Below are 26,226 nucleotides of genomic sequence, written 5' to 3' on the forward strand. Positions count from 1 at the left end.
TCATGCCCGCCCCTAGCAGAAGAACCACAGATGGGGATGGGGGGCCTGGCTTCTCATTCCTGCTCTGTTCCTAGCCATGTGTCCTGGGCAAGTCTCCTGCCTTGTCTGGGTTTTCTTTCCCACACTCATCACTCCTGTCAGATTTTTCTCTTTTTATTGATTTTTCTCTATTCCTGAACAGCTTCTGATGTTCTCGCAGGGAAGCGCCCCCTTCCCTTCCCCAGGCTCTTAGAAGGCATAGGCCCCCACAAAGACAGTGAGCCTCAGCACCGAGCTGGCCCGGTAGCTCATGAGGGAGTTCATGGTGACCATCTCCAAGTCCAGCACGTACTCTCGAGGCCCCGTCACAGGCCTCGCTAGAACTAGCATCGCGCTGACGTTGTTGATTTGCTGTAAGAGAAGAGAGAGAGAGCTCAGGCACAAGGGGTGTGGATCCCCCCCCACCATAGCCCTGGGGCAGAGGCCTCAGGCCTTCATGTTCTCCATTCTGTCCATCCTGGATATCGGGTGTTCCAAGGCCCTTCCAGCACCTTGGTCTCCAGCCTCCTTCTGGGGTCCCCTTCTACAATAGCCCTGTGCCCATGACCCACTACTTGAGCAACAGAGGGGAAAGGGGATCAAGTTCCTCTACCTCTTTGGGCCTCAGTTTGCGCATCTCTAAAACAAACCGGTTGGATTCAGAAGCTTCTGAGGTCCCTTCTAGCCCTAGGCCTGTTATCCTTCCCAAGACCCCATTTGCTGGCTCACCTTCATGGTCCTTTCTCCTCTTCACCTACCTCTAGCCCACTCATCTTCCAAGGCCCCATCCTAAGGACCCACCAGACAAAGGTCTGACCTCCTAAAGTCCCTGGGCTCAAATTCTGGACCAAAAACTAACTGCCTTGTGTTCTCAGATTGTTTCATTGATGTGAGTTTTATCCCTCCGGATCAGGATTCTGCCTGTATCCCGCACAGCTAAGTGTTTGCTAAATGGGCCTTGAGTTCTCTGAGGGGAGAACCAGAAAGTGGGGAACCTTTGGCCTGGGAGCTGCAGCCCTCTGGAAGATAGAGTTGGGGAAAGGCTGCATGACGGGAAACCCCACCTCCCAGCTGGGCCCGCTTTGGTACTCCCAGACAGCTCTGTTTATCAACCAGGGCCATACCCTGATATAGAAGTCTCCCTGGGGGTTCCCGGCCCGGATCTGGAAGGCATTGTAGGCCCCGGGGTAAACAGAGGTGGCCTGAATCTGGAAGACGTCTGCAGGGACGCTGCGCTCTGATGTGATGCTCATGTAGCGGTGAACGATGGAGGATGGCTGCTCCCGGCACCGAGGGTTGGATGCTGGACAGAGGCACCGGCTGGAGGACCGGGGAACAAGCTATCAGGCCAGGTCAGGCAGGCCTGGGGAATGACAATTGTGCTCCCACCACCTCACCCCAGGGGGCCAGAAGTCAAGAGAACTAGGGGCACAGCCCCCCTTCTCAGCCCTGAAAAGCTCGCTCTGATGGCTCCATTCCTGGCCCCTCCACCAGGGACCTCTCATCTTCACCCTCTCCTGGGGGTCTCCTGGCTCTGTTGAGGGGAGGGATGATCCACAGCTCAGGAGCCAGCAGGGTGCCATCTCATCCCATTAATGTGGAAGGTCCTGGAGGGCAGATCCGCCTGCCTTTTATTTGGGTTCCTGCCACTTATGTACCTGGCACAGAGTAAGCACTTAATGTTCTTGGGCTTTCCATCTCACCTCCCAGCTCTCAGTCTATAATCTCTGTTCAGCTAGTTTGGGGAAACCTTGCTTATGGGGAAGGGATCCAGGCTGCCTGGGATGGACTCACTTGTCAGACACCTGGACGTAGGGCTCCGAGCAGCGGTTGGTCTCCACACAGCGATAACCCCCGTGGAAGTTGACACAGCTCTGCCCGTCAGAACACTGGTGGGCGCCTGACTCACACTCATCGATGTCTGCCAAAGATGAAAGGTCAGCAGTGGCCTGGAAGCCACGTATGCCCCCCACACGGTGTCCCCACTGCTCCCAGCCCAGCAAACCTTGGCATAGGCGGGTGCCCAAGAGCTGGTAACCTTGGGGGCAGTGGCAGGAGAATCGGCCTGGCTCGTTGGAGCAGTGATATTGGCAGAGATAAGTGGAATGTCTGCATTCATCGATGTCTGCAGGGGATGGACAGAGAGGGATGGACAAGGAGTTAGGTGAGGGTCTGCAGGATTGAGGGGCGAGGTGGTGGGAGGCATGGGGCCATCACAGATGGAGCCTTGGAAAGACATCAGCCCTAGAGGAAGGACCTGTCTCCAGGAAGGCTTTCCTGACCAGTCAAGCCCATACATTGAGGTGCTCCATTATCCACTTGAGTTAGTTCAAGTACATGGGGTAGGGGAACTGGCAGCTGGGATTTATAGAACATATCACTAGATACAGGCAGCTGACATTTCCTGAGAGCTTGGGGGTCTGCACAGGGTCAGGCAGTGTCGGAACCCACCTGATGGCACAGCCCATACTCCTCCCCAACAAGGGGCTGAGGGGAGGGGCAGTACAAATAGAGGCCATGGGCAAAGCGAGCCCAGCGGATACAGTTGTTCAATTGCGTAGAATTGGGCAGAAGTGAAACCCATGGCTCTGTCTGCCCAACACCGGGCTGCCCTTTGGGAGACGTCACCACAAGACCCTGCACAAACATCATCCTTTCACTGAAATTCTGCCTTTTTTTTTAAATTGACAAAAGGGCCTGTACTCTGACATCCTTTCGAGCTCTGATATTCTATGTTCCAGGGTCCCTCTGGTGCCCATGTTCCATGGTCTTATGTTTGAAGATGCCACCCATTTCTCACATTCCATGTTCTAAGGGCCCTCCTAACCCTCCCACTCCTAGCATATTCTAAAGGCCCTCCTGGCCACTGCAGCTCTGACATTCAACGTTCTAAGGACCCTCCCAATTTTAATTTTCTAAGTTCTAAGGGTCCTCCTAGCCCTGACATTCTTTCTATGCTTCTCCAGCTTCCTGCTGCCCTGGAGTCCGTATCCCAGAATCAGGCATTACTCATGCCCTGTCTCAGAAGTTTGGGTCACTGTGTAATGTGTCTGGGCAGGGGCAGGGCCTGGGGCAGAGCTGTCACCCAACAGGGGCTAATCACCGCTGCAGGAGAAGCCATCCCGATGGAGTTCATAGCCATGGTTACAGCGGCAGAGGAAGGTCCCATAGGAGTTGAAGCATCGTTGTTCACAGGGTGCCCCCATCTCGCACTCATTCACATCTGGAGGTAGCAGAAGCCAGGGTGAGAACTCAGCAGAGGGGAGAGCCTCCTCCATCCCACTGTGAGCAGTTTACAAGCCAAGGTGCAGCTGGGAAGGGAGGGATCCCTCGGCTTGGGCCTGAGGGGGCCTCCAGGCCACCACAGTTCCACCCTGCTGCCCACCCTGGGCAGCCACCTCTTCCCCCAGACGGTCTCACCTACGCAGGAGCGGTTATTGGGGCCGAGCTGGAAGCCAGGCTCGCACTGGCAGGTGAAGGAGCCGGGAACGTTGACACAGCGATGCTGACAATATCGGTAGCGACATTCATCTACGTCTGGAGGGGTCAGGGGGCAAGTGTTTTGAAAGGACAGCAAAGGAGAAGGTTAGGGTGGCTGAGCTGTTCTGTGCAGTCCTTTGCTGAGTTTTAGCCTAAAGGGAGCAGGAAGTGTCAGGGGTGGGGCTAGGGGTGGGCAGGGCTGGGATCTGGGCTTCCAGCCCCATGTCTTACTTACCCACACACTCAGAACCCACTTTTCTGTAGCCATCAGGGCAGGAGCAATGGAAAGAGCCAGGGAGATTGTGGCACTCTTGACTAGGACGGCAGTCATGGAGGTCAAGCTCACACTCATCTGTGTCTGGAACCCAGAAGCATAGGTCAGAGTCGGTGTATCCCCAGGGCAGCCATGGGTCAGGCCTTGGCAGGGCCAGGACAGATGGCCGTCCAGCCCACCAGACCTCACCCAGCAGAGACTCTCCTGAGACCAGAGATGTGGGAACATTGCACAAAGCTCCCACACTTGGCTGTAAAACAGCCATCTTGGACAACCATAAAATGGAGGGCCTCGGAGGCCTCCCCATCAAATGGTTCTAAGACCCCAAATTTTGCCATCTTCTTCCTTGCACATGTACATGATAAAGCCAAAAATGTGCATGGGGCAATGGCCTTGCTGGCCCTCAGGTTCATTTTTGTGCCAGTCAGGGAACATTATGGGAACTAAGATGAGCCTTCAGCCTGATATCCACAGCCCCAGTGATGATCAGGGATTAACCAAAAAAAAAAGGGATTGTCTATCCACAATTCAAATAGTTGCCTGAGGCACTGAACCACATGTTTACAGCCAAAAAAGAGAAAATAAAAGGACAGTCTTAGCCTAGGATATTTGACTTTTTTTTTTTAACTTTCTAGCTAGGTTCCAATAGCCCTGCACTAAGAAATGAAGGCGAGTTAGCCCTCCTTTAGCAGGGAGAATCCAGTTTCTACACCCCAGCAGAAGCGAAGGGAGTGGCCCATGGTCCTGGAGAGGAAGAATACCTGGAGGCCAGCAGATGGCAGCAGAGCGGCTTGGCAGCCACCAGACCCCCAAGAGAGCAGAGGTATAAATCCATGGATAGAGAAGGGGGAGCGGGGGGAGATGGACATGATCCCCAGAAAAGAGTGACAGAGAGGCAGTCGGTAACATCCAAGGACTTCTGTGGTGCCAGAGGCTCGAGACACTCCAGCCATTCCCATAGCCCAGCCCCCACAGCCCTCCATAGTCAGCTTTGGTCACATGGGCTCCTGGTGTGTGCCCTTCACATGTGAGGCCCCCACGTTTTCCCTGCTCCTCGGTGGTCCTGACGTGCTCTCTCTGAGCAGTAATGGAAAAACCTGCAAGGAGGGGCACCACCGGCGGGCACAAGGGAAGTCTCCTAACCAATGGCACACTGACTGCCCAGGCAAAGTAAGCCCTAGTGGGTTATGGCTGACCCAAGCACCTGAAGCCTGGAGCAGGCTGTGGCTCCCGGTGTGAGGGGAGCCCTGGATGCTACTGAGAGGATGGCAGACAGGCTGGGAGGGCTCGAGCTGGGGGCAGGAAGCAGAGGCTTCCTACAAAGGACCATGGAGTTATCTGTGATCCAATTGGTTTGCTTGGCGTCTCATTGTGGGGGATGGGGAGGAGAGGAGGGAGAGAATTTGGAACTGAAATAAAAAGAATCAAAAAATTCTCCATGCCTAAAAATGTATATAAGAATTTTAAACAACCAAAGCCCAGTGAAGAATGCATAGCTCTGATGGCTGCCTCAAGCGTCTCAAATTCATCACGGCCCCAACACGGCCCCATCACTTCCCTTAAACTCAATCTGCCACCAGACTCTCCCATTTCTAGAAAAGGCAGCACCACCTTCCAAGCCTCTCACTCTCCCTGGGAAGGAAGCTGAGGGAGACTCTTCCGTGTGAGAACAGCCCTCCTTGCCCCCCACGTGCCCTCCAACCCCTCCCCCTACTCCTCACTCACCCACACAGTTGTCCTGGTCATCAGGCTCATAGCCCTGTGGGCAAGGGTTGGGTCGAGGTGGACCAGGGGCTGGAGGCCTGGGAGGCCTCGGCCTGGGAGGGGGCCCCCCCTCTGAATGGACATCATTGATGACAGCAGCTGAGCGAGGCAGGCACAGGTAGCCCCCATAGTGGTTGATGCACTTCATCTCCCCCTTACATGCATCGGGAATGGTCTCGCACTCGTTCACATCTGTGGGCAGTGACATGAGGAGATTGCTGGGCAAGGGAGGCAGCTCAGAGAGCTCCAGCCAAAGAGCTCCAAAACTGGGGGATGTGCACTGACAGCTCTAGGAGGATCACTCCAAGAGATGTCCATTCTCTGGGAGGAAACAGAAGAAGGGATGAGACTGTCGCATGGTCCTCACTTAGAATCGAGGGATCCATGATTCCCAAAGAGCAACTCATGCCAAGGCCACCCAGCCAGGAGATGATCACATGAATCAGAGTTAGAAGAGACCTGGAGAAATCAAGTCTATCCCCCTCCATCTCACAACTGGAGAGGCTGAGGCACAGGGAGGAGAAACAACTGCCAGTTTCCCATGGCTTCTGGCTCAGGGCTGTCCCTACCAGGCTCATGGGAGAGAATTAGTGATCCTGGGGATTGTATTTCTGCATAACAGCTCCAGGCTGAAGACTTCCTCTGCCGCCCCCACTGCTTGCCTTCCTGAGCACTGACTCAGGGCTATGAGAAAGGACCCCCCACCAAAGCATCCAACTCTAGGCCTGTTCACAAGTACCCTGCATCCTAGAAATAGCCCCACCTATTCCCCATGGACCATCCCCACCCCAAGAAATGACCTCATGTTTAGAGAGGTCTATGACCCCAAGAACCAGGGATGGCTATCAGTGCTTAGCTGTGACTCAGCTTGGGCTGGTATAGCTGCTGCTGGGCCAGGGAAGGCCAGCTAGTGTCTTTCAGAGACAGGAGAGGGCATTCTCTAGGACCCCTAAGCAGTCTGGGACAGAAGGGACATTACCCGTCAAGCTGCTATCAGCCTGGCTTACAAATCTCTGAGAAATCAGCTGGCTTTGGGGTGAAGCTATCTATCATAGACCAGAAAGCACTGACCTGGCTCTGGGCCCAAGTGAGCAGCAGACCAGTGAAGGGTGATAATAATCTCCAGTCTGGTCTTCATCAGTCTCCTAAACTCCACTTCCCCATTAGCTGACTGTGGGATATGGACTCCTGGCTGATGGACTCCCATCAAATTCTTGAGACCAACACATCCAAAATGGAACTCATATTCTCTCCCAAACTCATCTCTCCTCCAAACTTCTGTCTGTTGAAGATGTCATCGTCCTTCCAGCCACTCACTTCTGCAAACTTTGTCTCTTCCCTTTCCTTCGATTAACAAGTCTGCTCAAATCCCCCTCCAACGTCTCCCAACTGTCCCCTTTCTCTCCCCTCAACACAGCCACTACTTTATTTCAGGCCTTGCATCCTAATTGACCTTCCCAACTCCATCCTCCACAGAGATGCCAAAAGTGATGTTTCTAAAGGATAGTCACTCCCCAGCTCAAAAATATTCAATGGTTCCCTCATGCTCCTAGGATAAAAGTGAAAAATGCTCTGCTGTCTGGTTCCCAGCTACTTCTCCCATCACATTCCCTATTACTCTCTTTCAAGTACTTTCCCCTTGAGTCAAAGTAATAGAGATGAAGTTCCCCATACTTGGGCCTCTGTCTCTCTTTCTGTGTCTGGGCAGGAGCTGTTCCTGGCTCGTTACAACTCCCAACTTCCTTCAAAGCAGATCCCCAGGGCCACCTGCTACAATAGTCTCCCTGGATGTTACTTTGTATTACTTCTAAATACTTCAGAGATACATGGGTGTTACTTTTATGTATCATACTTGGATTCTTTAGATTTACTTAGTCCCCCCACTGACTTTCCTTCTGGATGTAGCATCTCTATATGTAGCTCCCCTGCTGGCCATTAGGATATAAACTCCAGGGCAGGAACTGTTTTGGTTTTGTATCCTTGAGAAATCAGCACAGAGCCTAGCACATAATAAATTCTTAGTTGTAGTAAATTCTTAATTTCGCACTTAAATTCTCAGTGACCCATTCTCTATTTGTCGTTTCCTTCCAGGGGGAATATAAGCTCGTTGAGGGCAGGGATTGTTCTGGTTTGGTATCCTCTTTTATCCCCAGTATCTAGAAAGTAGCAGGTATTTAATCAAAGATTACTGGTCAAGGATGAACTCTATCATATTTGCTTTTCACAAGGACCCCACAGGGTCAGTAGCATTAGTGTTCCCCTTTCACAAAGAAACAGGCTCAGAGGAGTCTAGGAGCTTGCTCTGGCTGAACAGGGGAGACCTGGAGGCTCCTCCCCCTAACCCACCTCTGGGATTCTGGTACCTCCCAACAGTGCATCAAATTAAGGCCCAGGCGCCCTCATCTCAAGCTCCTCACACCTCTACAGCAATTGCTGGCTCAGTCTTCTCATCAGCTCCCTCTCATAGAAAAGGGAACCAAGAAAGGTGGAGTGAGAACTGAGTTCAAATCCCAGCTGGTCACTGCTACCTTTGGGACCCCAGGCAAGTCACTCCTCCTCTTGAAGTCTCAGTTTCCTGGTGTCTGAATGTGGAGGTTGTACTATAAGATGCCTAAGCCTCTTTCCCTGGCCAGCATCAGAGCCTTCTTTAGGGAGATTGTGGAAGCGTGCTCCTCTCCACTGGGGGGGGGAGGGAGGGGAGGCTCATACTTACCCTTACAGTGCTGACTCTCCGTGTCCCACTCATAGCCATCTGTACACTCCTAGAGCAACAGGAAGGAAGAAAGTCAGGCTCTAAAGCGCTGATTCTGGGCCAGAAGCCCTGGTCAGTGGGTTTGGGGAGGGGGAAGGGGGGGAGGGGGAGGTAGGGCTCTAGCTTTCAGGTCTGCAAAGAACTTTGCAAAGATTATCTCATTGGCTCCCTCTAGGTCAGGTGTGGTTGTTACCTGCATTTTATAGTTGCCAAAACAGAGACACAAAGAGGTGGAGAGACTTGCCCAAGGTCGCCATCAGAGGCAGGATTCAGACTCAGATCTTCCAAAATTCCAACCCCAGTATTTGATCAGCTATACCAGCTGATGATCTTAGCCCCTTTGGGGTTGGCTGGGAGATCTCCCCAAACCCTGCCTCTGCCCCTTCCTCCAGCCTTATCTCAGGATCCCCTGTGGTTTGGTCTTTTCTCTTCCATCCCCTCACTAGCCTCCTCAGTTTCCTGCTGCTTCTCCCCATACTATCCCCCTTGTCATGAGTTCCAGGGTTCCCACCATGTAGCTGTCCGGCTCCTCAGGGTCCTGGGGAGATGCAGTGCCCAGAAGAAACAGCAGCAGTAGCAGCTGTCCTCGGAGAAAGGAGACAAGAGGGAGCATCCTAGGACCAAGGAAGGAGAAGCTGCCTCAGCCTCCCCTGGATCTGGACCCTCCCCTTGGTCCTGCCCTCAGCCCCTAGTGTCCCTGAGGCTGCAGGAATCCTGCACCCCACCCACATGACCGCAGCCCCAGACATCCAGCCCTGGCTCTCCCAAGGGAAGCGTGGCCAGTCTCATGTCCACAGCCAACAGCCCTCACTCCCTTCCTAGGGCCCAGACATCTTGCTTCCCTGGACCCAGTTCTGAATGTGGGGGACCATACTTCTTGGCTTCCCTACCCCACAGCCCAGCCCTCACTTCCAGTCCTGGTTCCCCCTTCAAACACCAGGCATTTTTGTGCCTCCTCCCCAACCCCTCAGCTCTCAATGCCCCACAAAGGTTCTTTCCACAGAACCCTGATATATCTTGCCCGGAGCCTTTCCTCAGAATTGTGGAGTAAAGGAGGACCTTACTCCTAGCTCTCTCCACCCTCCAGCTCTCCCTTCGGAGCAGGGTTTCCTCCATGAGGTCTCCAGAGAGGACCAGCTTTCTGCCTCCCAGCTCCCCCCACAGAACCCAGCTATTCCGCCCCCACCGCTGTCCAGGGGATTGGAACTGTTATTAGCGGCCCACCCCCGCCCCAGCTTTTCCCATTGGATCCAGACTATTCTTCCCCCCTCTCCCCAGGGGACCCAGCTGTTCTGCGTGTCCCCTCCCCCACCAAATTCTTCCCACAAGTGCTGCCCCTCAGCTCACCCAAAGGAAGTGTGGCTGACCTCCTTCTCGGTCCCCTTGGACCTCAGCCTTCTGCCTTGCAGCTGAAGGCACAGGACCCCTGCAGTCAACCTGCACTCCTGCTCCCCCAGGGGAAGTGGGACCCACCTCACTCCTCAGTCCCCCAGCCCCAGGCCTCCCGGGATCATTGTACCCCTCCTCCCGCAGTTTGGGGTCCAGGAGGCCTGGGGGCTCCTTGCCAGGGTCAAGGGAAGGGGGACTCAGGCTTATCTTCACCCCCCCAAACTTTGCAACTCTCCCCTCCCCCACCCCTCGGCCATTCCGCTGAGTCGGCAGTTTCCGCTCAGCGGGGGCCTTGGCATCCCAGCTCCCAGCCCCCCGGGCTCGCAACACTTACTTGAGGCTGGAGCGACCCGAGCCCACCCCCCGCGGCCCCCGGGGCTCTGGGCTGCTCTGAGCCTGTAGGCTTGGCGAGGCTCCGCTCCCTGGACAAGCGGCCCCAGGAAGCGGCCGCCCCCCGCCCCCCAGCCCGCCCCGGACACGACACGGATTCCTGAGCCTGAGCCAGGGGGAGGGACCCGAGCCCGAGCGAGCCCACCGGCTGCCGGCCTCCGCGCAGCCCTGGCTGACGGCCGCCCCGTCTCGTCCCACCCCGCCCCGCCCAGGCATCTCGGGCTACGGGAATCTGACGGCCAAGGCCAAGGCCAGGACCAGGGCCAAGGTGGCCGCCTGCCTCCCGGGTTTCCTTCGGGTCCTACTCTCTCCAAGTTTCGGATGAGCCTGAAACACAATCTGAGGCCCTCTAAACCCCCAGCCTGGAGCCGAAACACCCAGAGCCCCCAATTATCCCAGGTTAGAACTGAGAAAGCCTAGAGACACCCTCAATACTCAGGCCTGAAGTAGAGTCATCCAGAGTTCAGGCTAGAGCTGGGATCCCTAAACCCCCAATCTTGCAGGCTAAAATAGAAACACCCTGGGGTCCCCAATACCATCACTTTGGACTTGAGATCCCCAGAGGCCCCCTCATCTCTTGGGTTGACACTCTTCCCCATCTCCCAACCTGAAGTTGAGAGATCCTGGTTTCCCCCCATTCCCCTGGGCTATAATAGAAGATCTCTGATATGATGCCTGCCCTGTTTTCCCCCACCCGCCATACCATTTCTAACTTGAATCTGAGAAATCCTGGCCCCTCCCAATCCCTAAATTTCAGATCCTGGTGAATCCATCTCAAGCCTCTAGCCAAGATGCCTTTCTCCCCACTGCACTCATCCCTCCCAATTTGGACCTGAGACATCTTGTTCTCTCCCCCTCTCCAAATCTCTCTGAGCAGGAACCAGAAGACCCTCATCCTCTATGCCTTAAATTCCTGTGTCTGGAGATGAGAGATCCACAGGTTCTAGATGAGAAACCCTGTCCCCTTCATTCCACGTTTCAGTTCTTAGGCTCATAGGTTCCCAGATCTAGAGCTGAAGAGGGATCTCAGAAGCCATGTAGTCTTGGAGCTGAGAGATTTTAGTCCTTTCCAAATACCCCCAGCCTGGAGCAGTTCTTGAGCCTGGAGATTAGAGATCCAAATTCCTCCCACCTACATTCCCTTAGCTTTGGGTAGATCAACTCTGGTCCCTCCAGTGTTCCCAGATTGCTGCCCAAGGGCCCAGTCCAATCCTATCTCACAATCATTTTAGAAGCTCCTTCCTGAACCAGGCACCATACCCTGGTGCCAAGGGCACAGGGACAAGAAATTTGAATAAGCTCTCTCTCTCTCTCTCTCTCTCTCTCTCTCTCTCTCTCTCTCTCTCTCTCAACTCCTCACTCCATTCCAAGCTTTGTACTGAAAGTTCAATCATCTCCTTACTCCCCGCAGTCTGGAACTAAGCCCTTGATCCCTGCCATTTTCCAAATTCAAGCTGAGAGATCCTTTTCCCTACGGTTCCTGGAGACTAGAAGTCAAGGAACTAGATTATACTCCTCCCTTCTTTCCATATATAGAACTGAGAGATTCTGGTCCCTCCTTTTGCCCCAGACTTGAATGGAGTCCCTTAAGCCACCCCCTTTCACCCCTCAGGAGCTAAGTGCCTAGACTAGATTTCTCTCAGTCCCAAGCTTAGAGCAAAAACTTGGAGCCCATCCTCCATGTTTGTTTTCCCCACTCTGAGAAATCCTGTTCCCTGATATCACAACAGAGGATTTAATTATCAGTTTTACAAATGGCAATTCATTCTAGGATAGATGATTAACAGATAGACAGAAAGACAGATATACAGATGATAGAGAGCTGTATAGAACAGAAAAATAAATAGATGAGATAGGTAAATGGGCCAGATAGGTGGAACCATAGTGGATAGAGTGCCAGGCCTGGAGTCAGGAAGACTCCTCTTTGTGAGTTCAAATCTGGCTTCAGACACTTACTGTCAGTGTGACCCTGGGCAAATCACTTCACCCGTTTGCCTCAGTTTCCTCATCCGTAAAATGAGCTGGAGAAGGAAATGGTGAACTACTCTAATATCTCTGCCAAGAAAATTCCCAGTGGGGTCACAGAGAGTTAGGACTGAAACAACAACCAAACCAACAGATAGGCAAATAGATCTTTTCCCCCAGGCTGCTGAAATCAATCCCTTACCAGAAGCTAAGATGCTCTGAGGGTCTCCCCAACCTTCTCAAGGACTGTCACCTCTCCTTCACCTTCCTCCAGCCCCTCCCTCCCTCCCTCCAAGACATCCCCCTTTTATCAGATGAAGTCCTAAGGATCCAATGGTTTCATGTATGATTTGTTAGTTTCAATTGTTTGCTTTTGAAAATAGTTAATAAATTTAGAATTTATAATATTTAAGCCTTCAAGGCTAGGCTCAAGTATCACCTTATAGGATATTCGTTTAGAGCTGTAAATGATGTCAGAGGTCATCTAGAGCCCTCCCCCTCTCCCCCCATTTTCCCCTTCTGGATCACTTCCTGGTCATGGCAGAGGGGCTTGTGGAGCTCAATGAAACTATGAGCTACACCATGAAGGATTAACCAAGACGGACAGGTCAAATGGAATTTGATGGAATCCAATTCTGATGGAATCAGGTGGGCCAAAGCTGAAGGGAAGCTCAGCTCTGGATGCATCTGGTGAAGAAGGGAAAGTCCAATGCATAGGAAACTGGGGAAGGTAAGAACTACGAAACAAGGTAAGATAGATGTGGTCAAACAGGAGGTGGAAAGATTTAATATCCACATCCAGGTGAATTCAGATGATCATCTACTACTGTGGGCAAGAATCCCTTCGAAAAAACAGAGTAGACATCATAGTCAATAAAACAGTGAGAAAAGCATTATGGGGGTAGAAGATCAAAATGACATCTGTTCGAATCCAAGGCAAACTGTTCAACATTGTTGGGGGTGTAAGCTCAGTTCCATGTGGACAGTCTTGGGCAGGTAAAAGTGAGGACTTCTAAACCTTAGAGTTCTCATGAGGCCCCCCAGGGAACAGCAGGGAATTGAGGTGTGAGACAGGGCTATCTCGTGCATTTCCGCCTCTTCCCGTAGGAAACGTGCTGGGAGAGAGCATCCCTGCCCTCGAGATTGGCCCAGGTCTGAGCACACCTATTGTTCTCTAACAGGCACAGTATTCAGGTGCAAACTATGCGGCAGGAGAGCTTAAGTAGGGTCAGGAAAGCCTGAAGGCGCTCTTAGCGCTGAGGGGCCCTTACAGGACAGAAGGCCCCTCTTCCCTCTCTCCTCTCTTCTTTCTTCCCTCCCTTCTCTCCCCACTTCCACTTCCACTTCCATTCTCTTACTGTAAGATCTTTGCCTCCTTGGGAGATTCCTCGCTCCCCAGGAAGAGTTCCCCCTGCACATGTAACCAAGACCCTGAATAAAGCCTAACCCTTGTTCGACTCTGGAAAGTCTCTTCTCTCATACGTTTATCCAGTTTGGCCAGCCGAAGACCTGCGATAGGTAAGGTAAGACTCGGGCAGCCCTCAGGCCTCTGGGCCTGGCACAACATCACAGTAATAGAAGTCTGTGCTCCAACCACTGATGCTAAAGAGGCCAAAGCTGACGGACTCTATGAAGACCTACAATGTCTTCTAGAAATAACACCCTCTGTCCCCTCCCCCATGTCACCTTCATTTTAGGAGATTAGAATGCTAAAGTAGGAATCAAGAGATAACTGGAGTAACAAGCAAGTTTTGGAATATAATAAAATGAAACCAGCAAAGGCTTATAGAGTTTTGCCAAGATAACTCTCGGGTCAAAGCAAACACCCTTCTTCAACAACCCAAAAGGTGACTCTACACACTGACATCACCATATGGTCAATACAGAAATCAGATTGATCACATGCTTTACAGCCAAGGGTGGCAAAGCTCTACACAGCCAGTTAAAACAAGTTCTAGAGTGGACTGTGGCTCAGATCACGAGCTTCTCGTTGCAAAATTCAGACTTAAATTGAAAGTAGGGAAAACCATCAGACCATGTAGTATGGCCTAAATAGTGTCCCTTATGGATATGAAATGGAGGTGATGGATAGTTTTAATGAATCAGATCTGAAGAACTGTGGACAGAGATTCACAGTATTGTATAGGAAGTAGCAATAAAAAAGAAAAAAAAACATTCCAAAGGTAAAGAGGAACAAGAATGCCATATCACTGGCTGATGAGGCTACCCAAAAGCTGAGAAAAGAAGAAAAGGGAAAGGGGAAGATATCCCCATCTGAGTGCAGAATTCCAAAAAAGAGGAAGGAGAGACAAGGTTTTCTTAAATGATCCATGTAAAGAAAAAGAAGAAAACCATAGAATGGGAAAGACAAGAGATCTCTTCAGGGACATTAGAAATATCAAAGGAATGTTTTATGGAAACATAGGTATGATAAAAGACAAAACTGGTAGTGGCTTAATTAGAAAGAGTAGAGATTAAAAAGAGGTGACAAAAAGACACAACAGAACTATATAAGAAAGCTCTTACCATCCCCGATAACCACAATGGTGTGCTTACTGATCTAGAGCCAGATATCCTGGAGAATGAAGTCAAGTGGACCTTAGGAAGCATTGTTAACAATAATGCTCATGGAGGTGAAGGAATTCCATTTGAACTACTTAAAATGCCAAAAAAAAAAAAATGATGCTGTTAAAGTGTTGCTCTCCACATGTATCCAATACAGAAAACGCAGTGGTGGCCACAGGGTTGGAAAAGAACAGTTTATGTCCCAATTCTAAAAGAAGACCAACACCAAAGAATGCTCAAATTACCAACAATTTTGATCATTTTACACACCAGCAAGGCTATGCTTAAGATTCTGCAACATGCGAACCAAGAATTGGCAGAAGAGCAGTCTGGTTTTCAAAGAGACAGAGGAACTAGAGACCAAATTGCCAACATCCACAGGATTATGGAGAAAGCAAGGGAATTCCAGAAAAAACATCTACTTCTGCTTCATTGACTACATTAAAGCCTTTGACTGTATGAACCACAAAAAGTGGCAGGTCTTCAAAGAGACAAGAGTATCAGATCATCTCATTTGTCTCCTGAGGAACCTGTATGCATGCCAAGAACATTTAGAACTGAACACAGAACAAATGATTGGCTTAAGATTGGAAAAGAAGTATGACAAGGCTATATGTTGTCACTTCATTTATTTAACTCTTATGCTAAGTACATCCTATGAAATGCCAGGCTGGATGAATCAAAAGCCAGAATGAGGGTTGCCAGGAGAGATATCAATGATCTCAGGTATGTAGATGACATCACTGTGATGACAGAAAGTGAAGAATTAAGAAGAAATTAATTAATTAATTCAGGCTCTTTACTGGAAGGTCAAATATTGAAGCTGAAGTTTAAATAGTTATAAAAAAATTTTTTTTTTACCACTTAATAGCATTTTATTTTTTCCAATTACATGTAAAGATAGTTTTCAGTATTTACTTTTATAAGATTTTGAGTTCCAAGTCTTTTCCTTCCCCACTCCCTAAGACAGCAAGCAATCTGGTACAGGCTATACATGTACAAGCATATTAAATATATTTCCACATTAGTCATGTTGTGAAATAAGAATCCGAACCAAAGGGAAAAGCCACAAAAAAAGAGAGAAAAATGCTTTGATATGCATATCAGACTCAGTTCTTTCTCTGGATGTGGATAGGATTTTCCATCATGGGTCTTTTGGAATTGTCTAAATGTTCCAATTTGCCTCAACATTCTTCTCCAACATCTTCTCTTTTGTGTGGTCCCTCATCTTCTCCAACATTTATTATTTTCCTTTCATGTCATATTAACCAATCTGATAGGTGTGAGGTGGTATCTCAGAGTTGTTTTAATTTGCATTTCTCTAATCAATAGTGATTTAGAGTACTTTTTTTGTATGACTGTAGATTGAAGCTTAAATACTTTGGCCACATAATGAGAAGACAGGACTCATTGGAAAAGACCCTGATATTGGGGAAGATTGAAGGCAAAAGTAGAAGGGGACAGCAGAGGATGAGATGGATATTTAGTGTCGTGAAAAAGGGAACATGAGCTTGGACAGCCTTTGGGAGGTAATGAAGGACCTGGTATGTTGTGGTCCAAAGGGTCACAAAGAGTCGGACATGGCTGAACAATAGTAACCCTCCTCATTTTACAGAGGAGGATACTATGACCTAGAGAGGGGAAGGGGCTTGTCCATGGTCATGCAGATTAAGAAAAAAAAGGCAAGAGGCATCTGACTCCATGGCACCTGGTCAAAGTCAGCCTTCCTACAGGATCTCTCCTTCTTAAGGTCGCCATAGGAGATCTAAAGGAGGCTCTTTGGCACCCTCTAGTGTTCTAGACTGGTGTTGCACAAAAGGAAAGGACACTGGGCAAGGAAAACTGGGCAAGGATGCTTGAGCATTCTTCAGTCATAGGGTTTAGAACTGGAAGAGTCCACTGAGTCCAAAATTTTACATATGGGGAAACTGAGGCTCAGAGAGAGATAGGAACTGCCCAAAAGTCACACAGGTACGTTGTGGTGGGATTCAAATCCGGACCCAGCACTCTTTCCACAAGCCAGAATCTCAGATCTGAAAGGGACCTCAGAGGCATCTAGTCCAACTCTTACCTGGACATGTATTCTCAACTTTCTCTGCTCCAGCCTAAAGGTCTCTTATTCCTTCTGCTGATCATCACATGGGGAGGAAGCACTTCACCAACCCAGCTGCCCTCCTCTGGTCACTCTTCAGTTTGTCAGTGTCCTTTCTGAAATGAGCAGCTCAGAGGGCAGACAAGATACACAGCTTTCAGACCCTGACTGTTTCAATAGAGGGTCTATGCCTCCTGGAGTCAGTGATGGAGAGGAAAGGGAGGGGCACCTGGGGACAAAGAGACTGGATGCCTGAGTCATCCTAGTTGTATGACCTAGGGCAGTCTTCAAAAGTGAGGGACCAGACAAGACTGTCCTCAAGTCATGTCCAGGTCCACTATTTCCCTTTTCAGCTCTGCTAGTTTTTCTGTCTCTGCCAGCTCATGCTCCATGTTCTCAGGTCTTTCCACCTGGAAGAGTAAATTCATCAAATACTTAATAAGAAATCAGGGGCTAAATCTCTTTAAATGATATTAATAGAGATAAATGTGTGTTGGGGGTGTAAGCTCAGTTCCATGTGGACAGTCTTGGGCAGGTAAAAGTGAGAACTTCTAAACCTTAGAGTTCTCATGAGGCCCCCCCAGAGAACAGCAGGGAATTGAGGTGTGAGACAGGGCTATCTCGTGCATTTCCACCTCTTCCCGTGAGAAACGTGATGGGAGAGAGCATCCCCGCCCTCGAGATTGGCCCAGATCTGAGCACACCTATTGTTAACTAACAGGCACAGTATTCAGGTGCAAACTATGCGGCAGGAGAGCTTAAGTAGGGTCAGGAAACCCTGAAGGCGCTCTTAGCTCTGAGGGGCCCTTACAGGACAGAAGGCCCCTCTTCCTTCTCTCCTCTCTTCTCTCTTCCCTCTCCCCTCTCTCCCCACTTCCACTTCTGCTTTCATTCTCTTACTGTAAGATCTTTGCCTCCTTGGGAGATTTCTCTCTCTCCTAAGGAAGAGTTCCCCCTGCACATGTAACCAAGACCCTGAATAAAGCCTAACCCTTGTTCGACTCTGGAAAGTCTCTTCTCTCATATGTTTACCCGGTTAGCCCTCAGGCCTCTAGGCCTGGCAAATGTGAAGTTCTATACCCAGGAGATCCAATAACAAAAATTTCCTGTGCAAGCACCCTAAGGGTTCTAGGCAGTAGACTCTTTCTTTCTCAGGTGTCTGGGAAGTAGGGGGACCTTCCAACACTTTGGAGCAGCCAACAAAGAAGCAGGGTCTGGTGGCCTGAATCAGGAGCTTCCTGGTCCTGGAGGACACTGAAGTCACCTGATATTCAGTCAGGGATCAATAAGACACCCATAGGCACCCATGTCTCCCATAGGTGCCTTTGTCCTCTCACATCTGAAAATGCCCTCCCACCTCATTCCTTTCTCTTAGACTCCCCAGCTTCCTTTGCAGCTCAGCTCAAGTGAACCCACCACAAAAGCCTCTTCTGATGCCCTCAACTGCTCATGTCTCCCTCTACTCTGAACTCATTGTGTATTTATTTTATAGAAGTAAAGTAGGTTAATCAGAGCAACCTGATAAAATTGCATTGGCTATTGGATAAAGGGTCTGCATGCCCCTGGTGCCATAAAACCAACAGTTTGCCCCCTGCTTATGAGAGTCAAACAGAAAGCCAGCTACAGGGGAAGAAACTGAGCTCTTGAGTTAACTCTTCACATTTTCTCTGATGTCTTTTAGAAATGTGTTCGCCCTTCGTTGTCGAAGAAGACCATGCCATCAGATAAAAGATGACATGACTTGCACTTGACTTTGTGTTGTGTGAGGGAGGGCTGTGCAGGTCACCAGCCTCACTTCTCCTCCAGAGACATCTGAATCCAGTGACCAGATATTCATCAGGATGACTGGAGATGACTCAGAATGAGGCAGTTGGGGTTAAGTGACTTGCCCAAGGTCACACAGCTAGTGAGTGTTGTATCTGAGGTGAGATTTGAACTCAGGTCCTCCTGACTTCTGCACCGGTGCTCTATCCACTGCACCACCTAGCTGCCCATGTCTTTTAGAAAGTACAACAAGGATGGGGTAGGATTTCTCTCCCCTCCCCTCCATTCATTAGCCATGCAGCAGAAGCCCCTGGCCAAGTCCAGTTGCAAGCATGAGTCCAGCTGGGGAGAGAAATGGAACTTCTGGTGCCTGGAGCTTGGCTCTTGCTTTGAAGATGACAGTCCCTAGACCCCAAACTCCTTCTGATCCTGTGGCAGGGTCTCTAGTTCTTCCAGAACTAGAACATAGCTGTGCCCTAGACCAGCTGATAACTGGAGGCAGTGGTCACTCCAGTCAAGCAGTATCTGGTCCAGGGTAGCAGCACCCCACAGTGATCAGTGGAGGAAAGTTGGAGGGAGACTATGAGACCAAGGTCATTGCCAGCACCAGGAAGACATCTGCCAGGACAGAAGGACAAGCAGTCCCTCTTCACAGATGTTCTGGCCACACAATACCAGTGTATTTGTGGGAGAGTGTGCCCCTGATTTGTGGGAGTTATGTCTTATTACTACTTTTCTTACTGTGGCATTTTGGTAAATGGTTTTGCTTTGAGCTAATTGGCTGACAATTCCAACGGGGGCTTGGGAGCTATCGTTTTTATGATTGTGGACTTATAGAGCACCTCGGACCTTGGCTAATCATTCTCTTGGGGGGACACAACCTGAGAAGGCACATCCCAGAGGGATGTGATCAGGAAGTTGTCTCAGGCCCAGAGAGGGAAAGGGATGAGCTGAGGGTACACCAGGTACACTAATTAGTGGCACAGTGCAGGCTCTACCAAGCCCAGGGATCTTTCCTGGAGGTACTGGGATTTATGCTTAAAAGGGAAAAACTTTGGGGAGGAGGCAAGTTGATGTAGCAGAGAAGGTTCAGTATTGGAAATTAGGAACCCTGGGTTCTATTCTGAACTCTGCCAGTTATTGGTTGTATGACCTGAAATGAGCTAATTCCTCTCTGAACTCCACCCCTGATTCTCCAGACTTTCTCCCCCAGGAATAGCAGTTTTCTCACCCTGAAAGTTCACTCAGAGCCTGCAGCCCTTTCCCCTGATTGGTTGTTTCCTCCCCAAATGCCCATTTTTAAGGAAAGTGCCCAGGCCAAACACATCTTCTTTCCTCTCCAGGCTCCAATCCTAATTTGACCAACTCCCTACCATGTCTTTGCAAGGGTACCTTCCCATCCCCTGCTTTCCACTCCTACTCTCCAGCCCGCCTTTATATCTTGTCTGTCCCCCTTAAAATATAAGTTCTCTGTGGACAGACTATCTTTCTTTTTTACTCCTATCTGTATCTGGAGAGCCAGGTAGAGCTGGCTCCAGCACATCCTTGATTCTAAGAGGAGTAGAATGGGTAATGAGAGGGATTGAACATTTGAGATTTAAGAGGAAAAGTCAGTGTGGAAACTTGGAGGTAGGAGAGCAGGTACAGAGGCCAGCAGGGCCCTAATCCTAAAGCAGAGAGGGTATGAAGGAGAATCAAGGGGTAGCAAGTCTGGAAACACAGCCTGGGTCATAGGATAACATCTCTAAAGCTGGAAAACACCTCAGAAAGCACCTCCTAACCTCATTTTACAGATGGGAAAACTGAGACCCAGGGAGGTGATGCCTTGACCAAGGTCAAACCAGGAGTAAGCAGCAGAGGCAGGATGTGAACCTGGGTCCTCTGATTCCACAGTCTTGAAATGTCAATGCAAGGATTTCGCATTGATCTATGGAAGAAAAAAATCAGAGTCTTCTGGTCATCTTTAGGGTTCAGTTTCATTAGAGGAACATAGTTATTAGTATTAGACTGAGATTGATATTTATTAATCTTTCCAAAAATCACCAGGAAGATTCTTTACTGGCATGAAGGCCCCATGCCTGCTAAGAGCTGGTTATCTTTCCAAGGGGAGTGGATACACTCACTTCTGGCTGTAGATCTACAAAGAAAAGTCACAGACCAGGACAGAATAATCTTCAGATCATAAGGAAATAACTCAGAATTCTAATAATCTTAGTCTATGATGGAACATAACAGAGACTGGCTGAGATGGAGGAGGAGGAGGAAGCAGCCCAGTCTGACTCAGTCCTCAGTTGTTCAAACAAAAGAAGATAGTGCTCTGTAGAGATTTCGAAATAAAGGAGAAATGACAGGAGCTCAGGGGCAGGTAGATAGGTGGCGCTGCAGTGGATAGAGTAACCAGCATGGAGTCAGGAGGACGAGAGTGTAAATCCAGCCTCAAAACACTTATTAGCCATGTGATGCTGAGCAAGTCTGCTTCAGTTTCCTCATCTGTAAAATGAGCTGGAAAAAGAAATGGCAAACCATTCCAGTATCTTTGCCAAGAAAACCCCAAATGGAGTCAAAGAGAGTGAATGAAAAAACCACTCAGTGACATGACAGGAGTTCAATTTTCTAGCCTAAGATCATCAATTCAGTCTACAGTCACTTGACCAGAGCAAGTACTCTGGAACAGGGCTGTGGTCAATGTTGGTATGGGCTTTGCCTGACTGCACTTAAATGTTACAAGTCTTCCTCTTTCTTTTCCCTAGTGGAGGAAGAAGAGGAGATGAGAGGGAAAGAGGGTAGAGGCTTTTTAATTGAAAGGGGGAAGAAAGTCTTAAGAACTCTGATCCAGGCAATAGGCCTTCACTTCAGAGAGCTGTCCACCTCCCACCAGAGCTCAAATCAAGGTACAGGATGAGATTTAGCTTTTTGAATGTGGCAAATATGAGATTTATTTTGCTTGCCTACATTTTTTGCTACAAGAGTTTTTTCTTTTTTTCTTCTGGAAGAAGTTGCAGGTGGGAAGGAGAAAAATGCTTGCCAACTGAAAAAAATTTAGAGAAAAATTTTAAAGCATACAGTAAGATATAACAAATTATCTCAAGGACCCTTAAGTGATATGTTTTCTTTTAGCATTTCGTTCATTCATTCTATATTTAATTTTAATTTCATTTTTTATTAATTACTTGTAAACAAAATATTTTAACATTAGCTTTTTCTAAAATTTTGAATTCTAGATTCTTTCCCTCCTTCTCTTTTCCCTTTCTCTCCCCACTTCTTGAGAAGGCAAGGAATTTAATATGTACAGTCATACAAAGCATTTCCATGTTAGCCATGTTGAGAAAGAAAATACAAACCAAAAAAAACCAAACAAACCCAAGAATGTTAAAGAAAGTAAAAAAAAGTAAGTTTCAATCTTTATTCAAACTCTATCAGTTCTTACTCTGGAGATGGATAGCATTTTTCATCATAAGTCCTTCAGATTTGTTTTGGATCATCATATTGCTGAGAAGAGCTAAGTCATTCACTTGATCATTGTACAATATTGCTGTTACTGTGGACAATGTTCTCCTGGTTCTGCTCACTTCACTTTGCATCTATTCATGTAAGTCTTCCCAGGTTTTTCAGAGAGCATCCTGCTTGTCATTTCTTACAATACAATAGTATTTCATCACAGTCCTATACCACAGTTTGTTCAGTCATCTTCCAAATGATGGGCCTCCCCTCAGTTTCCAATTCTTGGCCACCATAAAAAGAGCTGCTATAAATATTTTTGTACATAGAAGTCCTTCTCCTTTCCCTTTGATCTCTTTGGGATACAGATCTAGTAGTGATATTGCTTACTCAAAGGATATGCTCAGTTTTATAACCCTTTGGGTGTAGTTCCAAATTGCTCTCCAGTATGGTTGGATCAGTTCACAATCCCATCAACAATGCATGTGTTCCTATTTTTCCCCATCCCCTCCCACATTTATCTTTTCCTTTTTTGTCATATTGGCCAAACTGAGAGGTTTAAGTGGTACCTCAGGGTTGTTTCAACTTGCATTTCTCTAACCCATGGTGATTTAGAGTATTTTTTCATTACTATAGATAGGTTTGATTTCTTTGTCTGAAAACTGCCTACTTATCTCCTTGGATTATTTATCTGTGAACAAGAGGACACAATCTCTAAGCAAATAGCTTTTGTTTTCTTATTCTTGGGTTCTTAGAACATGTAGCATTTGGTTCATGTGATCACTATTTCTTCATTTCTATTGGAGGAGGAGGAGGAGAAAGAGGAAGAGGAGGAGGAGAAGAAGAAGGAGAAGGAGGAGGAAGAAGGAGAAGAAGGAGGAGGAGGAGGATGAAAAAGAGGAGGAGGAGGAGGAGGAGAAGAAGACCAAGAAGACGAAGAAGGAGAATGTGGTGCAGTGAATAAAGTGCTGGACTCGAAATCAGAAAGACTTGAGTTCAAATGTGGCCTCAAACAGTAGCTGTGTGACTCTGGTCAAGTCACTGAGCTGCTGCCTGCCTCAGTTTACTCATATGCAAAATGGGGGTAATAATACCCCCTCACTCTCAGAGTCGTGAGGATCACAAATCAAATTATCCAATGAGATAATATTTACAAAGTGCTTAGCACAATGCCGGGCCCATAAGTGCCTTAATTGCTAGGCACTTTCCATATGTTCAGCTCATGTGAGCCTTACAACAACCTGGGAGGGAGGTCTTATTATTATTTCGACGGGGATGCTGAGGCTGAGAGGGGTTGAGTGCTTTGCCCTGGGTCGCAGAGCTAAAGTGTTGGAGGCAGGCTCCAAATCCAGTGGCTCCCTCCCTGTTACTTCCAAAATTCCATATAAAGTCTTATGTTCACTCTTTCCAATCTGGCACTTTGCTATTTTTCCAGACTTTTTATACTTTACTTCCTTCCACACATTCCACCATTCTGACATACTGACCCATTTACTGTTCCCTGAACATAACACTCTATCTCTGAACTCCATGCTTTTGCCCAGGCTGCCCCAATACCTGCAATGCCCTCCCTTCTCACCTCTGACTATTTGCTTTTCTGGTTTTCTTCTAAGCTCAAATCGCACTCTGTACTAGAGCCCTCTATTTATTTTTCTTCCAGCCTTTGCTTCTAAATTTCTTTTCCATTTACTCTCTTTGTATCTTGTATGTTCCTATGTGTGTATGGGTTGTCTCCTCCATAAGACTGTGGTGCTCCTTGAGGGTAGGGACTGTCATTTCTTGGTAGCCCCAGTACTTGGCATGATGCCCTGGTACATAGTAGATGCTTTCTGATTGAGTGGCATTCTGTGTTCTGCAGCCCAATCCAATGTTCTGTATTCTGGGATCTCAGGGTTTTTCTTGCTCAGATGTCCTCTATTTTCCAGCCCCAACATGCTGTGGTTCTGTCTCTAACCCATCCTCCTCACCCCACACTGCGGCTTCTCACCACTGACTCATCTGTGCCTTCCGAGATGTGTGTCACCACGAGGAAGGGAGCAGGAGGTGTGAACAGTAAACAGGAAGTCCTCCTTCTGTTCTGGGCCCCCTTTATCTCCCTACCTCTTCCCAGAAGTAAGCACTTACTGGGCTGGGAGGGGCAGGCATCCGAAAGGGAGGCTCCAGAATGCCAGACTCTCTAAGCTGGAAAGGACCTGGGAGATCACCAAGTCCAATCCAAACCTAAATAAGTATCTTCTCTATAATATCCCAGAGAAACGGTCATCCAGCTTTGGCTTAAGGAAAGGTCCCTTCACTCCCCCAGCCTCAAGAATCCAGGCTTTCCAGAAATGGGCTGCAGGCAAGTTAACCGAGATTTTCGGACTAGAGAAAAAGGTTTCCAGGACCTAGAGCCCTAGGTCTGTGGACAAAGACATGGGACCTCTAGGACTCAAGACCCTCACCCTGAGAAAGCCAGGAGTTTCTTCCAGTTAGTTCTACAGTCACAGAACATGAAACCTGGAAGATAGCATCTTAGAGATCGAGTCTAACCTTATCTTTTAAACTTAAAATTTTTGTTTTGTTTTTAGATCACCTTTACTTTCCATTATGTCTTTCCTCCCCCATCCATGTAAGATATGAATGTGTGTGGGTTCTCTAAATATAGACATGTGACTCACCAGTGACAAGGGTATTTATAATTTCTCCTTCAGTCTTGAAGGGCACCATGACATCAGGAAGGTGAGGCCAAGTGAGTTGGATTACAGTTAGGCAGGGCTGTGCAAAGTCACCAACCTCACTTTCTCCTCTGGAGCCATCTGGGTCCAGTGGCCAGATATGGATTAAGATGATTGGCGATGGTCTCGGACACAGGGGAAAATAGTCTTTTTTCAGTGATAGATAGATATGACTTGAGGTCTGGCCCACCTTTGCATCAAATAGAAGAACCCAGCTTGCACCACTGGCCCACTTGTTGGGGAAAGGGACAGGCAAGGTCCAGGACCACCAAAATCCTTCTGGCTCCACAAAGGCTACAGGACTAGAATTTTGAACTAGATCTATCTGCCACCCCTCAAATAGCCCTGGTTGAGGGGCATGATAGGTTCAGGATAGAGCACTGGGCTTGGATGGAGAAGACTCATCTCAAGTTCACATCTGATCACCTACATTTACTAGCTGTGTGACCTTGGGCAAGTCACTTCACCCTGTTTGCCTCAGTTTCCTCATCTGTAAAATGAACTGTAGAAGGAAATGGCAAAGCACTCCAATATTTCTGCCATGAAAACCCCAAACAGGCACAAAGTGTGACACAACTGAAAACAACTGAATGACAACAAAGCTTTAAGCTTATACTCACCAGCTTAAAGTCTCCTCAGCAAACATTAGTTACACAAAAGACCATCACATATAGGAAGTAGCAATTAAACTCATTTATCCAAGCAAAAATCAGTCAGAGAAGTTCTACAGATTAGACCAGGAGTCAGCAAACTTTTTTTGTAAAGGATCAGTTAGTAAATATATTGGGTTTTATGGGCCAGGAGGCTGAGTCTAAGATATTATGTAGGTAACAAGAGAGGAGACACACTTCCACACATTTCTGTTGACAAAATTCAAAATGCAAGAACAATAATAACAAAGAACAATTTTTCATAATACAGGTTTGCCAATGAGAAGAATGGAGTTTTAATTGAGGTTCAGAGTTCGTGCTCCCTATCATCAAAATTGATTACAAATGTTTGTTTGTTGATATCTCATCTTGGAAAATGTCTTTTTCCATAGGTAATACATGACAATTATCGTATCAATACATGAGTACATGATTTGAATAGAAATTGAATTGAAAGACAAAGCATATTTGTCTTTTAGAAGACAGGTATGGATTTCCATGAGATTCTTCTCCTGATATTTGCCTTTTTAGCACGTCATTGCAATGCAGAGTAATCACTTCCAGTTGAAGGTTAGGTAGAAACCCCTCAACTGAACAGTTCAATGGATTTTGAAATTTGGAAATTCCTTTTCCTTTTGCATATTCATGAAGAGTTGTTAGTGCAGATTGAGTCTGAGACACTTACTAGCTGTATAACCCTGGGCAAGTCACTTCACCCTGTTTGCCTCAGTTTCCTCATCTGTCAAATGAGCTGGAGAGGGAAATGGCAGAGCATTCCAGGATCTTTGCCCACAAAACCCTAAATGGGTGGATACAACTGAAACAACTCAACAACAAATTTGCTTTTGCCTGGAGATCTGAAAATTAAAATGCCGCTGCAACTGTAGTTTGAGCTCAGAAAACCGATTGCCTGGGAAATTGTGTGGGAATGGAAAGCTTACTTCTCCTCTTAACTTTTGACAGCATGTCAA

The 26,226-nt window shown here is 48.2% G+C and overlaps 1 protein-coding gene across 3 annotated transcripts; it reads right to left on the minus strand.

Annotated features, from left to right (window-relative positions):
* Positions 1-137: 137 nt before the first annotated feature.
* EFEMP2 (EGF containing fibulin extracellular matrix protein 2) lies at positions 138-10,253 on the minus strand. Of its 3 annotated transcripts, none has more exons than XM_072639133.1 (12): positions 10,012-10,247; positions 9,636-9,697; positions 8,800-8,902; positions 8,250-8,298; positions 5,498-5,728; positions 3,734-3,856; positions 3,439-3,555; positions 3,122-3,241; positions 2,024-2,143; positions 1,813-1,939; positions 1,143-1,338; positions 138-390 (listed from the first exon to the last, which is right to left on the minus strand). In XM_072639133.1, the coding sequence occupies exons 3-12, from the start codon at positions 8,899-8,901 to the stop codon at positions 229-231; spliced, it is 1,347 nt and encodes a 448-aa protein (XP_072495234.1). In that variant the 5' UTR covers position 8,902; positions 9,636-9,697; positions 10,012-10,247; the 3' UTR covers positions 138-228. The 3 variants fall into 3 exon arrangements, with proteins under 3 accessions (XP_072495234.1, XP_072495235.1, XP_072495233.1); XM_072639134.1 differs by having other exon boundaries at positions 9,636-9,733; XM_072639132.1 differs by lacking the exon at positions 9,636-9,697 and having other exon boundaries at positions 10,012-10,253.
* Positions 10,254-26,226: the final 15,973 nt, after the last annotated feature.

The sequence above is a fragment of the Notamacropus eugenii genome, chromosome 2 (genome assembly GCF_028372415.1).
Source record: "Notamacropus eugenii isolate mMacEug1 chromosome 2, mMacEug1.pri_v2, whole genome shotgun sequence".
NCBI lineage: Eukaryota > Metazoa > Chordata > Mammalia > Diprotodontia > Macropodidae > Notamacropus > Notamacropus eugenii.